Genomic DNA, 14,952 nt, shown 5'->3' with positions numbered 1-14,952 from the left:
ACATTTCCTGTTGCCAACAGGTGGCACTATGACTATAACTGAAAACTGGCATGTATATATCTTCAGGCCAGTACTCTTACCAAACATGAAGTTTTGGGCAGATTGGACATTGCATGTTTAAGTTAATGTAAAACAAGTCAATTCCTGTTGCCAGCAGGTGGCGCTATGACTATTATGAGATATTGGCCTTTATATGTGTTCAGGCCAGGACTCTTCTGGACATTGTATGCCTGAGTTATGATAACTTCCTGTTTCATGGCTGTTACAGCCCTGCCCTTTTCTTTCATTTGTTTTTTTGTTGTGAGCTTGCAGGAACAGAGGCTCCTCCCTGATGGGCGGGACTCTAGACCTGATCATGGGCCACACCTGTGACACACTATTTAAGATGCTCATGGATTCTAGCTCGCTCTCTCATTTTTATTTTGTGTTCTTGTTTGAAGAGTGGGTTCTTGAGATTGTGTGTTCCCATATTTTTCCACAAGCTCCACAAACCCCATTTCCAACAGTTATTTGATTTGTTGTTCTTTTTAGATTATTCTTTATTATCTTGACCCTAGACATCATTTGTTAAATTTAAATTAACTTATATTCTTTTTGTTGAAACTAATTCTGTGAAATGTCCTCTTTATGTTGTGACTTTGAGCCAGGTCGTAACATAAATTGGAGCCTCGTCCGGGATCAAATTCTGGTTTGGAGTTGGGGTTTTATTACTTGTTTTTCAAGTTATTTTGTGAGTGGAGTGTGGAAAAGGTTCACAGTTGTTGGATTATTGGAGGACTCCGGTTAGGTAGAGTGGTCCAGCTGGGTTGCTAGTCAGTCCTTCCAACGGAGCACTGTTTGTTTTGTTTGTTTATTTTTGAAGGTATCCCGGGTGGAGATTTAATCTCTGTTGGGGGTACGCTATTCAGGGCCTGGTTTTACCAGGTGGCATGAAGTTTAGCGTTTAAAGTAGCCCCGAGCCTGGTAAGCCTTTGAAGATTAGAGAGGTTTTTTTTTTTTGTTGTAGTGTTTACCGGAGTTGTTCTCTAATATGTCCATGTTAATTGGTGTATTTAGAACCAATGTTTAGTGTGAGAACTTTTGAAATATTTATTTTATTGGTTTGTTTGAGAGAGCATTTTCTCATCCCCACTTTCTTCAAGTTGGTGAGTAATTTTACACCAGTAACTAAAGTAGGTGGCATGTTAAAATATTAAGTAACATGCAGCTTTGAGGTAGCATGTTATGTTGTTGAATATTGTCAGCAGTTCAGAAGTGACCGTGTGACTTATGAAGTGGTCTCTTTTTGTAAGAGTACTGCTGTGTGTTGTTAGCATGTTACCCGTAGAGAGGGTTTTGTTAAGCCTTTTGAATTGGTTCTCCATGGAGGAGACTGGGTGAATGTTCGACTTGTTAACTGGTGTAGATTTAACTACCATGAAGTAGCTTTGTGGAAATGGAGTTGGATATGTTAAATCCTTTTTTGTGGAGTATATTTGAAAGGATATTGTGGTGATTTGTGTGAACTCCTAAAGTAGCTACTGGGTTTAAAGGTTAGTTTAGCCATGGCTTCCAATGTGGAAGAATTTGTGAACGAACCTTCTGAGGAAGTGCTTGAAAAGTGCACTAAGGAGCAGCTGTTGCTGGTTGCTGCTCATTATAATATAGAGCTCACTAGTTATGACAAAAAACTTAAAGAGTCTGTATTAAAGAGTTTAAAGGGTGCTCTGGAGGAGAAAGGAGTTCTTTGTGCTAAGTTGGGAGAGTTAAGTGTTGATGTTGACAGTGAAGTAAAGCTAAAGGAGATGGTGTTACGAGAGAAACAGTTAGATTTGGAGGCAGTGAAGTGTAACCTAGAACGTGAAAGAATAGTTTTAAAGGAAAAAGAGCTGCAAAAAGAATTTGAAATGAAGAGAATGGAAGGACAGGAAAAGGAAAGTGAGCGTGCTTTTGTTCTTCGGAAGATGGAATTAGAGCGTCAGCAACCTATATCACCTGTAGTGGTTTCTGCTGAGCTCTCTCAAAGGGAAGAACAAGTGTTTGACATTGGTAAACACATTAAAATGGTTCCCCCTTTTTCTGAAAAAGAAGTATTTCTCCCATTTTGAGATAGTTGCTACCTCACTCAAGTGGCCCAGGGAGGTCTGGACACTTCTTTTACAATGTGTGTTAACAGGTAAGGCTCAAGAGGTTTATTCAGCACTTAGTTTAGAACATAGTGCGGTGTATGATACAGTTAAAACTTCTATTCTTCATGCTTATGAGCTAGTGCCTGAAGCATATCGTCAATGTTTTCGAAATTACAGCAAAGGTGATAAGCAGACCTTTGTAGAGTTTGCTCGAGAAAAGGAGTACATGTTTGATAGGTGGTGTACTTCTAAGCAAGTCGAAACTAAAGAACAGCTCAGGGACGTGATTCTCTTGGAGGAGTTCAAAAATTGTGTCCCAGAGGTTCTGGCTACTTACTTGAATGAACAGAAGGTTACTAGGTTGTTTGATGCAGCTGTTATGGCTGATGAGTTTGCTTTAACTCATAAAGGGTTATATGGAAACCGTGACCCAAGAAGAAATTATCAGGGTCGTAGTAAATCTGTTGTGACAGGATCTGACTCCGTTCAAACTTCACCTAGTAAGCTTAATGCTGTTTCTGCTAAAGCGAATATCATCTGTTTTTATTGTAAGAAGCCAGGACATAAGATATCAGAGTGTTTTGTTCTTAGTAAAAAAGCGAAATTTACCAAGCCAGTTGGATTGACGGCTGCAAGTCATTTTCCTGTAGAGAAACGTGTTGAGAGCTTGGAGTTTCCATCTTTGAAGATTGGAAACATGGGAGGTAGTGATTGTTTAGCAGATTATGCTCCTTTTCTTACAACTGGAGTTGTCTATACCAGGGCAAGACAGCGGTGTTCCTGTTAGTATTCTTAGAGACACGGGAGCCTTGCAGTCGCTACTACTTGAGGGAACTTTACCTTTCTCTGACGAAACCGCTACAGGAGCTCAAGTGCTGGTGAGAGGAGTTGAAATGGGTTGTGCCGTTGTTCCTCTACATAGCGTTGAGATAAAATCACCTTTAGTGTCTGGTCAGGTAGTGGTAGGGGTGTGACCCTGTTTGCCAATTGAAGGGGTTTCCTTCATTTTGGGCAATGATTTGGCCGGTGTCAAAGTCACACCTAATCCTTAAGTTATCGAGGTGCCTGGGATAAGTGGGAGCTATGATCTGGCTCAGTTTTTTCCTGATGTATTCCCAGTATGTGCTGTGACTCGTGCTATGTCTAAACAGTCTTTTAATGTCACAGATGAAAAAGGTGCAGATTTTAATTTTAATCTTGCTGATACCTTTCTGAGAGAGTCTGATGGGAAGGATGGAGATAAAGATGTGCCTGTTAAGTCTCAAATAGAGACCGGCAAGGAAGAGCTAGAAACATCTTATGAGAATCCTCCTAAAGAATCCTTAATTACCAGAGATCAACTTATTTTAGAGCAAGGTAAAGACTCTTCTCTATCTTCTCTGTTTGAGGAAGTCAGCACTGAACAAGAGGTAAATGAGCTGTCATCTGGATATTTTCAGAAGGATGGTGTCCTAATGCGCAAATGGCGCCCGCAATCTTTATCTAAACAAGATGAGTGGAGTAATGTTTTTCAAATTGTAGTACCTCAGGCTTTCCGTAAAGAAATTCTCAAGTTGGCACATGATTGTAGCATGGCAGGGCATTTCGGTGTGAATAAGACCTATAATCGTATATATGATGGCGCCGCAGATGGCAGCCATGGTTTGTCGGTGCTTGGTACTTGTTCTTTTTTTGTTTGTTTGTCCTGTCTTAAGCAACTTTTTCCCGATCAGCTTTACTAGAAACGAACTCCTGGACATCAGAAACGGCACACCAAATAACTTTCTGCCTACATTTGAGCATTCAGACCTTTTACTGGACATTTTAATCGGAGGAGCTGCGTTCATATTCAAGCGCTCCAGGCGACCCAGGCGAGGGAAGCGCGCCGGCGCGCTTGTGAAACTCCGACAGCGAGGGTTTAGGACTCCGCTGCCGAGCATTCATCTGGCGAATCTCCGCTCCCTGGCAAATAAATCAGACGAACTACAACTCCTCACCCGCACCAACAAGGACTTTTTAAACTCTGCTGCGCTTTGCTTCACGGAAACCTGGCTGAACGGAGCCATCCCGGACAGCGCGCTTCATCTAACGGGCTTCCAGCTGTTCAGAGCAGACCGCGTAACCGAGTCCTCGGGGAAAACGAGAGGCGGTGGATTGTTTTTATATCAACGAAGGCTGGTGTACAGACGTGACAGTTTTAAAGAAGATGTGCTGCCCAAATTTGGAAGCTCTCTTTATTAACTGCAAGCCTTTTTATTCACCGCGGGAGTTTTCCTCGTTTATTCTGGTGAGTGTGTACATTGCTCCTGGCCAGCGTGAGCGCTGCGCTAGAACTGCTGGCCGATCAAATCACACACACAGAGCAGCGTTATCCGGACTCTTTCATTATCATTCTCGGTGATTTTAATAAAGCTAATCTCACCCGTGAACTGCCTAAATATAGACAGCACATCACATGCCCCACCAGAGACAGAAATATACTGGACCACTGCTACACTGTCTTAAAGGATGCATATCACTCTGTTCCCCGTGCAGCGCTGGGACTCTCTGATCACTGTTTGGTTCATCTCCTACCAGCCTACAGGCAGAAACTCAAATCTGCTAAGCCTGTAGTAAAAACTGTAAAGAGATGGACTTCTGAAGCAGAGCAGGATTTACAGGCCTGCTTCGAACTTACTGATTGGAGTGTTTTTGAGGCTGCAGCTACTGATCTGGACGAGCTTACTGACACCGTGACGTCCTACATCAGTTTCTGTGAGGACATGTGTGTACCCACCAGGACTTATTTAACATTTAACAATGACAAACCTTGGTTCAGTGCAAAACTCAAACAGCTTCGCCAGGCCAAAGAGGACGCCTACAGGAGTGGGGACAAAGCCTTGTACAAACAGGCCAAATACACACTGAATAGGGAGATAAGAGTGGCAAAATTAAACTACTCTGGAAAGCTAAAAAAACAGCTTTCAAGCAATGACTCTACATCAGTTTGGAAAGGCCTGAAAGCCATCACCAGCTACAAGAGCCCATCCCCCAGCACTGAGGCCAATCAACAACTGGCTGAAGACCTGAACGAGTTTTACTGCAGGTTTGAAAAGACTGGTCTGACACCCCACACCCGCTCCGACCGTCTCACAGCACAGCCATTCACACCCTCACCCTCCCTCCCCCCTACTGTTTCTCAGCCTGTACTCAAGATCTGTGAAGATGATGTATGCAAAGTCTTCAGAAAGCAGAAGATAAGGAAAGCCAAAGGCCCAGACGGTGTCTCTCCAGCCTGCCTCAAAGCCTGTGCTGTCCAGCTATCATCCATCTTCACATTGATCTTCAACAGTTCACTAGAGCTGTGTGAAGTCCCCTCCTGCTTCAAATGTTCCACCATCATCCCTGTACCCAAGAAATAAAAAAATCACAGGACTTAATGACTACAGACCTGTTGCCTTAACGTCTGTGGTCATGAAGTCATTTGAGAGACTGGTGTTGGCCCACCTGAAGGACATTACTGGACCCTTGCTGGACCCCCTACAGTTTGCTTACCGAGCAAACAGATCTGTGGATGATGCAGTTAATATGGGACTGCACTACATCCTGCAACATTTGGACAAACCAGGGACTTATGCAAGGATCTTGTTTGTGGACTTCAGCTCCGCTTTCAACACCATCATCCCAGACACCCTTCAGAACAAACTGACTGAGCTCTCTGTACCCACCTCCATCTGTCAGTGGATTTACCAGCTTCCTGACAGACAGGCAGCAGCTAGTGAGGCTGGGAAAACACACATCCAGCACCCGCACCATCAGCACTGGAGCTCCTCAGGGCTGCGTTCTCTCCCCACTACTCTTCTCCCTCTACACAAATGACTGCACCTCTAAAGACCCCTCTGTCAAACTCCTGAAGTTTGCAGACGACACCACAGTCATCGGCCTCATCCACGACGGCGACGAGTCTGCTTACAGACAAGAGGTTGAGCAGCTGGCTGTCTGGTGCAGTCACAACAACCTGGAGCTGAACACGCTCAAAACTGTGGAGATGATCGTGGACTTCAGGAGAAACCCCCCTCCTCTCCCCCCACTCACCATCATGAACAGCACTGTGGCTGCAGTGGAGTCATTCAGGTTCCTGGGCACCACCATCTCTCAGGACCTGAAGTGGGACAATCACATTGACTCCATCGTGAAAAAGGCCCAGCAGAGGTTGTACTTCCTTCGTCAGCTGAAAAGTTCAACCTGCCACAGGAGCTGCTGAAACAGTTTTATTCAGCTGTTATTGAGTCGGTTCTGTGCTCCTCCATAACTGTCTCGTTTGGGTCAGCCAGCAAATCAGATCTAAGAAGACTTCAACGGACTGTTAGGACAGCAGAAAAGATCATTGGTGTGCACCTGCCCAGCCTTCAGGACTTGTACAACTCCAGAGTGAAGAAACGGGCAGGTAACATCATCAAAGACCCCTCTCACCCCGGACACAACTTGTTTGCACTTCTCCCTTCAGGCAGACGCTACAGATCTCTGTGCACTAGAACATCTAGGCATAAAAACAGTTTTTTCCCCCATGCCATCTCCAGCTTAAATAGCTAACACGTGGATTATTACCTGTGTTCTGTAATTCATTCTCCATCTTTAATTATTGCCTCCCTCTCAAGTATTATGTAAATACACATACATATGTTTATCTATACAGCTGTATATAGAGTAAATAATGCACAAATCTGTACATAAATCTACTGTTCCAGATTCATACTTATTATTATTAGGATTATTATGTATGTATGTATGTATGTATGTACCAGGAGCACCTTAAAACCACAACAAATTCCTTGTGTGTTTGCGCACACCTGGCGAATAAAGCTAATTCTGATTCTGATTCTGATATTGCAGAATTTCAATTGGCCTGGTTTAAAAAAAGATGTAGTAGCTTATTGTAGGACCTGTCGTGTTTGCCAGTTAGCTGGTAAACCAAACCAGACTATACCAGTTGCTCCTTTACATCCGATTCCAGCTTTTGAGGAGCCCTTTGCTAGAGTTTTAGTAGATTGTGTTGGTCCCTTACCTAAAACCAAATGTGGTAACCAATATTTATTGACTGTTATGTGCTCTTCTACTCTCTTTCCAGAGGCCATTCCTTTAAGGAAGATAACAGCTCCTGTGGTAGTGCAGGCCTTGCTGAAGTTTTTTTTCAATGTTCGGGCTTCCCAAAACGGTTCAGTCCGATCAAGGAACCAATTTTATGTCTAGGACCTTTAAGCAGGTGCTGGATCAGTTAGGAATTTCGCATTGCCATTCTAGTGCTTACCATCCGGAGTCCCAAGGGGCTCTTGAGAGGTTTCATCAAACCTTGAAAGCAATGTTAAAAACCTACTGTCTTGAGTTTCAGAGGGACTGGGACGAAGGAGTACATCTCATGCTTTTTGCAGCCAGGGAAGCTGTGCAGGATTCGTTGGGGTTTAGTCCTGCTCAATTGGTCTTTGGACATAACGTTTGTGGTCCTTTGAAACCGTTGAAGGAAAAGTGGCTGGCTGCAGCAACAGACTCTTCCAATTTATTGGATTATGTTAGCCATTTTTGGTATCGGCTTAGTAAAGTCTGTGAAATTGCTCGTTTTAATCTTGCTGGCTCACAGAAAAAGATGAAGGCCTGGTATGATCAGCGGGCTAAAAGGCGATCTTTTGCAGTGGGAGATCAAGTTTTAGCTTTGCTTCCTGTCCATGGTGCTTCGTTGCAGGCACATTTTTCAGGCCCTTACACGGTAGAACGTAAGGTGGGCGATCTTGACTATGTTATTTCTACACCAGGTAGACGTAAACCAAGTCGTTTGTGTCATATCAACATGTTAAAGAAATACTTTGTGAGAGAGGAAAGATCTGAAGGTTTGGACAATGTAACAGTGTTAACTTGTATTCCAGCTCTTTTGGAGGATGTTAGTGAAGTGGTGGTTCCTGCACCTCGACTGAACAACTCCGTAATTCTTCTCGATCTTGAGGCTCACCTTTCTTATTTACCTCAAGTTGAAAGGTCTGCCCTTGTAGAGCTAATTAGCTCTTATGTACCCCTGTTTCCAGATGTGCCCAGCCAAACTAAACTTGTTGTCCATGATATTGATGTTTCAGGTGCTGCTCCAGTGAAACAACATCCGTATCGGGTTAGTCCTGAGAAGCGTGCACTTTTGAGGAAAGAAGTGGAATACATGATTGAACATGGTATTGCAGTACCGAGCCAAAGTGCCTGGAGTTGTCCATGCATTTTGGTGCCCAAGTCTGATGGGTCTATGAGGTTCTGTACAGATTTTCGTAAGGTTAATGCTTTAACTAAAGTAGATTCTTATCCTTTGCCCAGATTGGATGACTGCATTGACTGTGTAGGACCTGCCAGGTACGTAACCAAGTTAGATCTTTTGAAAGGTTACTGGCAGGTTCCTCTTTCTGACAGAGCCAAAGAGATCTCAGCCTTCGTGACCCCAGATGGGTTATGGGAATATCAGGTTATGGCTTTTGGGATGCAAAATGCTGCGTCTACCTTTCAGAGGTTAGTTAATTAAAGTGATATCTGGATTAGATAATTGCGAAGCATATCTGGACGATATTGTGGTGTACAGTCCAGACTGGAGTAGTCATGTAGTTCAGCTTACAACCCTTTTGGATCGTTTGCTGGCTGCTAACCTGACTGTTAACCTAGCCAAGTGTGCGTTTGCCAAGGCTACTATTACCTATTTGGGCAAAGTTGTGGGGCAGGGGCAGGTTCGAACTGTTAGGAGTAAAGTTGAAGCCATAGATCGTTTTCCTGTTCCTCAGACTCGTAAGGATTTAAGGAGATTTTTGGGAATGACTTGCAAAATTGGGACAAAAGGCACGATAACAGCCAGTGTAGTCAGTCCTCTTACAGACTTGCTAAGTCCAAAGTCTGATTTTGTGTGGACAAATATTTGCCAGCAGGCATTTGATAATGCCAAGGCCCTGTTAGTTAATGCCCCTATCTTGTCAGCGCCAAATTTTAAAAATGCTTTTAAACTGGCGGTAGATGCTAGCGAAAAAGGGGCAGGAGCCGTTCTTTTGCAGGATGATGTGCAAGGTGTTGAACATCCAGTCTGCTGCTTTTCTAAAAAGTTTAATTCTCATCAAAGAAACTATTCCGTAATTGAAAAGGAGGCTTTGGCATTGATTTTGGCAATTCAGCACTTTGAGGTATATTTGAGTAGCGGTAACCCGATAATAGTGATGACTGATCATAATCCTTTAGTCTTTTTGCAGCGGAGTTGCAACACTAACCAGCGCTTGATGAGATGGAGTTTATTTCTGCAGTCTTATCCTCTTCAGATTCATCACATTAAAGGAAAGGAGAACGTTTTGGCAGATGCACTGTCTCGTGTGTAATATCATGTTATGCTCCGGTACCATTTTCAACCATTTGAACTAATTTAAATAGTTCTTAATTGGGTGTTCTTTCATAAACATCGTACTTTGGGAGGTGTCAATCTTCATGTACAAGAAGATATGCATGTTTATGTATATATTGACTTATTTATTTGTTTTGAAGGAGAGGTGGTTTAATTTTTATTTTGTTAAATAATTGAGATTATTTAATGTTTTGTGGGTGGAGGTGTTACAGCCCTGCCCTTTTCTTTCATTTGTTTTTTTGTTGTGAGCTTGCAGGAACAGAGGCTCCTCCCTGATGGGCGGGACTCTAGAGCTGATCATGGGCCACACCTGTGACTATTTAAGAGGCTCATGGATTCTGGCTCGCTCTCTCATTTTTATTTTGTGTTCTTGTTTGAAGAGTGGGTTCTTGAGATTGTGTGTTCCCATATTTTTCCACAAGCTCCACAAACCCCATTTCCAACAGTTATTTGATTTGTTGTTCTTTTTAGATTATTCTTTATTATCTTGACCCTAGACATCATTTGTTAAATTTAAATTAACTTATTTTCTTTTTGTTGAAACTAATTCTGTGAAGTGTCCTCTTTATGTTGTGACTTTGAGCCGGGTCATAACAATGGCGAAACATCGAAATTTGTCAGGCTGCCACAGACACGCCCTTCAACGAAAACTCAGGATATTCGCAGTTTAACATCACAAAGGGATTTAGATTACACTGACCAAATTTGGTGTTGATCTCATTAACTCTCTACAAGGAGTTTGATATGGTGTAAAACGTCACTTCCTGTTGCCAGCAGGTGGTGCTATGACTATAACTGAATATGGGCATGTAGATCTCTTCAGGTCAGGAGTCTTATCAAAGATGTAAAGATTTGAGCAGAACGGACATTGTATGCCTGAGTTATAAAAACTTCCTGTTTAACCACCAGGGGTTGACGGTGGCACTGGCAGTTTTTAATGATAACAGCGAAAATAACTTAAAATGCTCCGTCATTTTTGATCGTACACATAAGACTAATACATCGTTTCAATCTGTAAAGGGTCCATTTTTATTTGTGTAGACTCACAATATCAACAATACATTGTGCTTTTGTAAAATAAAGAAAATAAATAGGGTGTGCTTTCAGCTGTCTCATTCTCTACTCATATCTGTTTTAAACGTGTCACTAAAATGAACTGAAACTCAGTGAATATTTGACACACAGACATGAGGGATAGATCTACTTTTAAATGAAATGAGTCTTACTGAAAACAAATATTCTGTGAAAAAGTAATCCTTATGAAACCAAAGCGATGTCCGGACCAATATTGTGTCAAGCATCATTATACCAGCCCATAATGTCATTTTATGACATAAGTCATAAAAATTCAAAATGCTTGATTGACTGATGTTTTGTTAAGTTTAAATCATACCACATATAAATTTATCTTTGTTAGAAGCTGTCATTTTGTGAAGAGAAGCAACTTCTGGAATAAACTTCTGCTCTCTCATCAGATTTTATGAGATTCACTTCTTAGGTATCAGACAGCTCTAAAGGATGTTAAAGCAGCCTATTTTTCAAATATTATCGCAGCACTCAAACTCTCCAAAAATTTTGTTAACTGTTAACAGGTTTCTTAATCCAAATGCTGTCACGATACATCCATCTACAGAGTGTTGTGATAAGTTAAGTGTTTTCTCTGGAAAAACTAAAAACATTCGGTCCAGGTTTTGTGAGTAAAAGGCCTTTCCTCACGGAGTGCGAAAAAGCGAAATTAATTTCAGATGCGCTGACGCGCTGGAATAAAACAACAGCTTTCTATGGATAGACCGCGAACATTCGTGCACCGAAAATGCAAATGTTTTTTTTTCATCCAGTCTGACGAATCTTTTCAGTTTCGTAAAGCGAAAACACGGGCCATCCAATAAGATTTGAGCATTACATCACGTGGCCAGAGCAACTGCTGTTACCCAAAAGGTCGACGCGGTGGCGCTAAAAGCTCAGAAGACTGAATTGAGCACGAGCGTAAAAACACAGAAGTAAAGGACTTTTTCTGCAAGAGAGAAGAGAGTGAATGCTGAGTTCTTGTTATTGTTGGTATTTAAGAACCGACTGTTCTCACATGTTCTTTATACAGAATAACATTTCTATTAATTCTCCACTGAATTATGTGATCTGAAGAGCACCGATCTTCCATGAGCACGAGTGTTTATGAGTCAGAGCTGGTTCACTCTAGACCTGTCAATCATGTAATCATATCTCTTGCCCTTCCTTATATAAAAAAAGAGAGAAACATTTTTCTACACATGAAATATGTAATAAGAAAGGTTTAAAAATAAACCTTTAAAAATAAGATTTTTCTGTATATGTTTTTATGCAGCACATGGTATTTTTTTTTTTTTTAACAATAAAGGATGTTTATGACATGACAACCAGGTATCGATCAGTCCATTATAAAACATACAAAGAGTGCATGTGTCCCTATTATAGAATCAAAATCCATTTTAGATCACAATCCGAAGTTATTACAAGCACTTGATGATGATTTAAAGTGGGTTTTGAGCAAAAACGTTAATAATTACATACATTTTCAATGTAGCTTGATGCTAATTGTACCTCTAATTATTTCAGATGTATTCTTGTAAGCATTATGGATATTTTGTGTTTCTGACGAAGAAACACAAAGTTGTTTATCATAATTTAATGCTGTATATTGAGCAGAGGACGGTGTAAACCATACGAGATACATACGCTACATGAAGAAAAAATGCATTGTTGGTTGACGCCACCTAGCGTGCAGGCATGAATTAGCAGAAGGCGAACATTCGTTTTGCACTCGACGTGAAAGCAACATTCGCAAGCGATCCGCCTCATTTTTTCGCATCGTGCTCAGTGCGGAAAGGCCTTTAAATGTAAAGGTAGATGACTCTATTAATGTTAATACTTTTGATGAGTTTGATCTGGTTTCATCTATTGATATAAGTCATATTATTCTTCAATTGAAACGCTCAGCTACCAGTTGGGATGTTTTTCCCTCAGGTTTGCTTGGTGCAACGGCTGATTTTATTGGACCGAGCATTACATCCATTGTGAACTGTAGCCTTTCTACAGGTATTATTCCATCATGTCTTAAGCAAGCGGTCGTTCAGCCCCTTCTCAAGAAGTCTGCTTTGTAACTTTTGGATTTCACGAATTACCGGCCAATTTCAAAGCTGCCTTGTATTTCAAAAATATTGGAGAAAGTGGTTTTATCTCAGCTGAGTTCTTTTTTGGCTAAAAATTATATGCTAGATGCTTTTCAGTCTGGTTTCAGGGCAGGACGTAGCACTGAATCAGCTTTATTGTGAGTTTCCAATGATTTGCTACTCATTGCAGACTTGGGTAGTCGAGGAGCTTTAATTATGCTCAACCTTAGTGTAGCTTTTTATTTAATATATCATGATATCAAACATTTATCTTATTAAACGTTTAGAGCATGTTGTGGGTCTGAGAAGGACTGTTGTAAAATGGTTTTTAAATCTCGCTTGAAAATATAACTGTTTTCTATGGCCTTTAATTGTTGATTTTTGGAAGATGTAAATTCTTTAAATTTTTCTTTATGGTTGTTATTTATTTTTCTGTTATTGTTGATTTTCGTTTTAGTTTTCTTGTATTATTGTGCTGCTGTACAGTCCTTTGGTCTACTTTATAAGAGGAAAAAGGGCTCTATAAATAAAGTAGACTTACAAATCAGTCATATTTAAATCATTCATTTCAAGCTTTGCATTTTGGGTTGCTGTGAAGTTGTCTGTCTACTGCTGTAAGTTCAATATTTGTCAACAGGGGGTGCTACAGTCAAAGAAACAATTCTACAATGATGAATCAGAGGTAACACAAACTTTCAATGAACATTTTGTTAACAGTATAATTATTCAATATGTACAATGGGACACAAATGCTATAATCTTATCCTAAGTTCTCCCACGTCACTGTATTATTGTAGTAGCATCTATTCAGATTTACCTCTAAAAGCCACGTAAAAACAAAACTAAGTGCAGTGGTTGACAGATTTTGGTAAGAAGACAGTCTCTTCCTGTCTCATTGGGCAGCTGATGGCAGTATGGTGAGTTCTGGTAATGTTGTGCTTTTCAAACATTATGAGTGGATGTGCTGCTCTTACCTTGATGCGTCTTTCTGTATAACCTTATAGCCAAAGCATACATTCTGTGATGCAGTGAGCGTTTTCCAGGTAGAAGGATCAATGTTAAAGGCCATCACTGACTGAGATACTAGAGTAGTGTTCAGAATAAAAAACGACTGAATTAGTAACTAGAGACTGCATTTTTGACATAATTAAAATGTATAAAATCCTGCTTGCTTATTGGTCAGTCCAGTCATGCTAAAATACATGCTGTAATAGGTTAACAGATGTCAACAGCAGCTGTTGGTCATATCACTGTGTAGCATCAATGTAAGTAATTACAAAATAAAATAATATAAAAAAAAGTCTTAAAACTAAAAAATACTGAACAACTTGAGGCCATGCTACATTTTGAATATAGTAACGGCTGAAAAAGTTGCAAGTGCTTTGCTGAACACTGTGCCTAACAAAATCTTTAGCTTGTTTGGTTTCCTCTTAAGTGTAGTTTTTCTTCATTCTAAATATAAAAAATATGAAAAGCTGACAAGTGCATCTATGAGTTATTTTTGCCGTTCATTTCTCATAGATGTATGTTTGTGTGCAATGTGTCAAAGCAGACAGCTTATATGAGACTGAATAAGAGGCATTTATAAAAGTAAGTTCACACTTAGATTTTGTTCTTGCCTAAAAAGGACGTTTTTCATCTTCATCCATATCATAGGACTGGTCATGCTATTATGTATGCTATTACTTTAAAAAAGATGGCGAAGGTTTTTAACTTCTGAGGTTATATAAAATTAGATGTTATGATCAACAGTGAATGTTGAGTAACTCCACAGTCAAACTAAAACGGCAAGAGATTTAAATTGAATTCCTACAACGACACAATGAATCATTCATTTATTTCGGTGAATATTGCAATGCATTCAACGTTCATCTTATTACCAATCTTACAAGACGGTACAAAAAGCCTTAAGACTTGCAACACAAGAAGGCTTACAAAAGAGCAAACTTACCACAAAAGATGCATAATATGATGCAAAAGTTCTGGTCCATTATAACCTGTCAAATGCAGATATGAAGGATACATGAAATCGTATGCTAAAGTGAGACTAGATGTGGTTCACAGATGTGAAAAGGGGTGGAAGCATCAAACTAAAGAGGAACAACAATTTGGTAAAGAGGAAATGAGCACATTTTTAAGAAAGATGAAGCTTAAGAGAATAAATGATCAAGATAAATGAATTATTAAATTAAATCAGAAATCACATACATTACAGTTTATGTCATTAAATAGTCATTAAAAGGATGACAATAGAGGTTCTCCAAGTAAAGTATTCGAAAAAAGATATTTGCTATGTGATTGTATGGTTGTGTTTTTAACCTTGTAAATAAGAAGC

The 14,952-nt window shown here is 40.4% G+C and overlaps 1 protein-coding gene across 1 annotated transcript in view; it reads right to left on the bottom strand.

Moving 5' to 3' along the window:
- Positions 1-14,691, bottom strand: part of LOC131551213 (integrin alpha-M-like) — an 86,055-nt gene extending 71,364 nt beyond the window's left edge. The window contains exons 1-2 of the mRNA XM_058793978.1: positions 14,569-14,691; positions 13,592-13,700 (exon numbers count right to left, since the gene is read on the bottom strand). Coding sequence (XP_058649961.1) covers positions 13,592-13,700; positions 14,569-14,608 — 149 coding nt within the window. The 5' untranslated portion in view covers positions 14,609-14,691. The remainder of the gene's footprint in view (positions 1-13,591; positions 13,701-14,568) is intronic.
- Positions 14,692-14,952: the final 261 nt, after the last annotated feature.

This window comes from Onychostoma macrolepis, chromosome 12 (assembly GCF_012432095.1).
Source record: "Onychostoma macrolepis isolate SWU-2019 chromosome 12, ASM1243209v1, whole genome shotgun sequence".
Taxonomy (NCBI): Eukaryota; Metazoa; Chordata; class Actinopteri; order Cypriniformes; family Cyprinidae; genus Onychostoma; species Onychostoma macrolepis.
The sequence above is the reverse complement of the archived record's forward strand: the minus strand, read 5'-3'. Positions and strand labels throughout refer to the sequence as shown.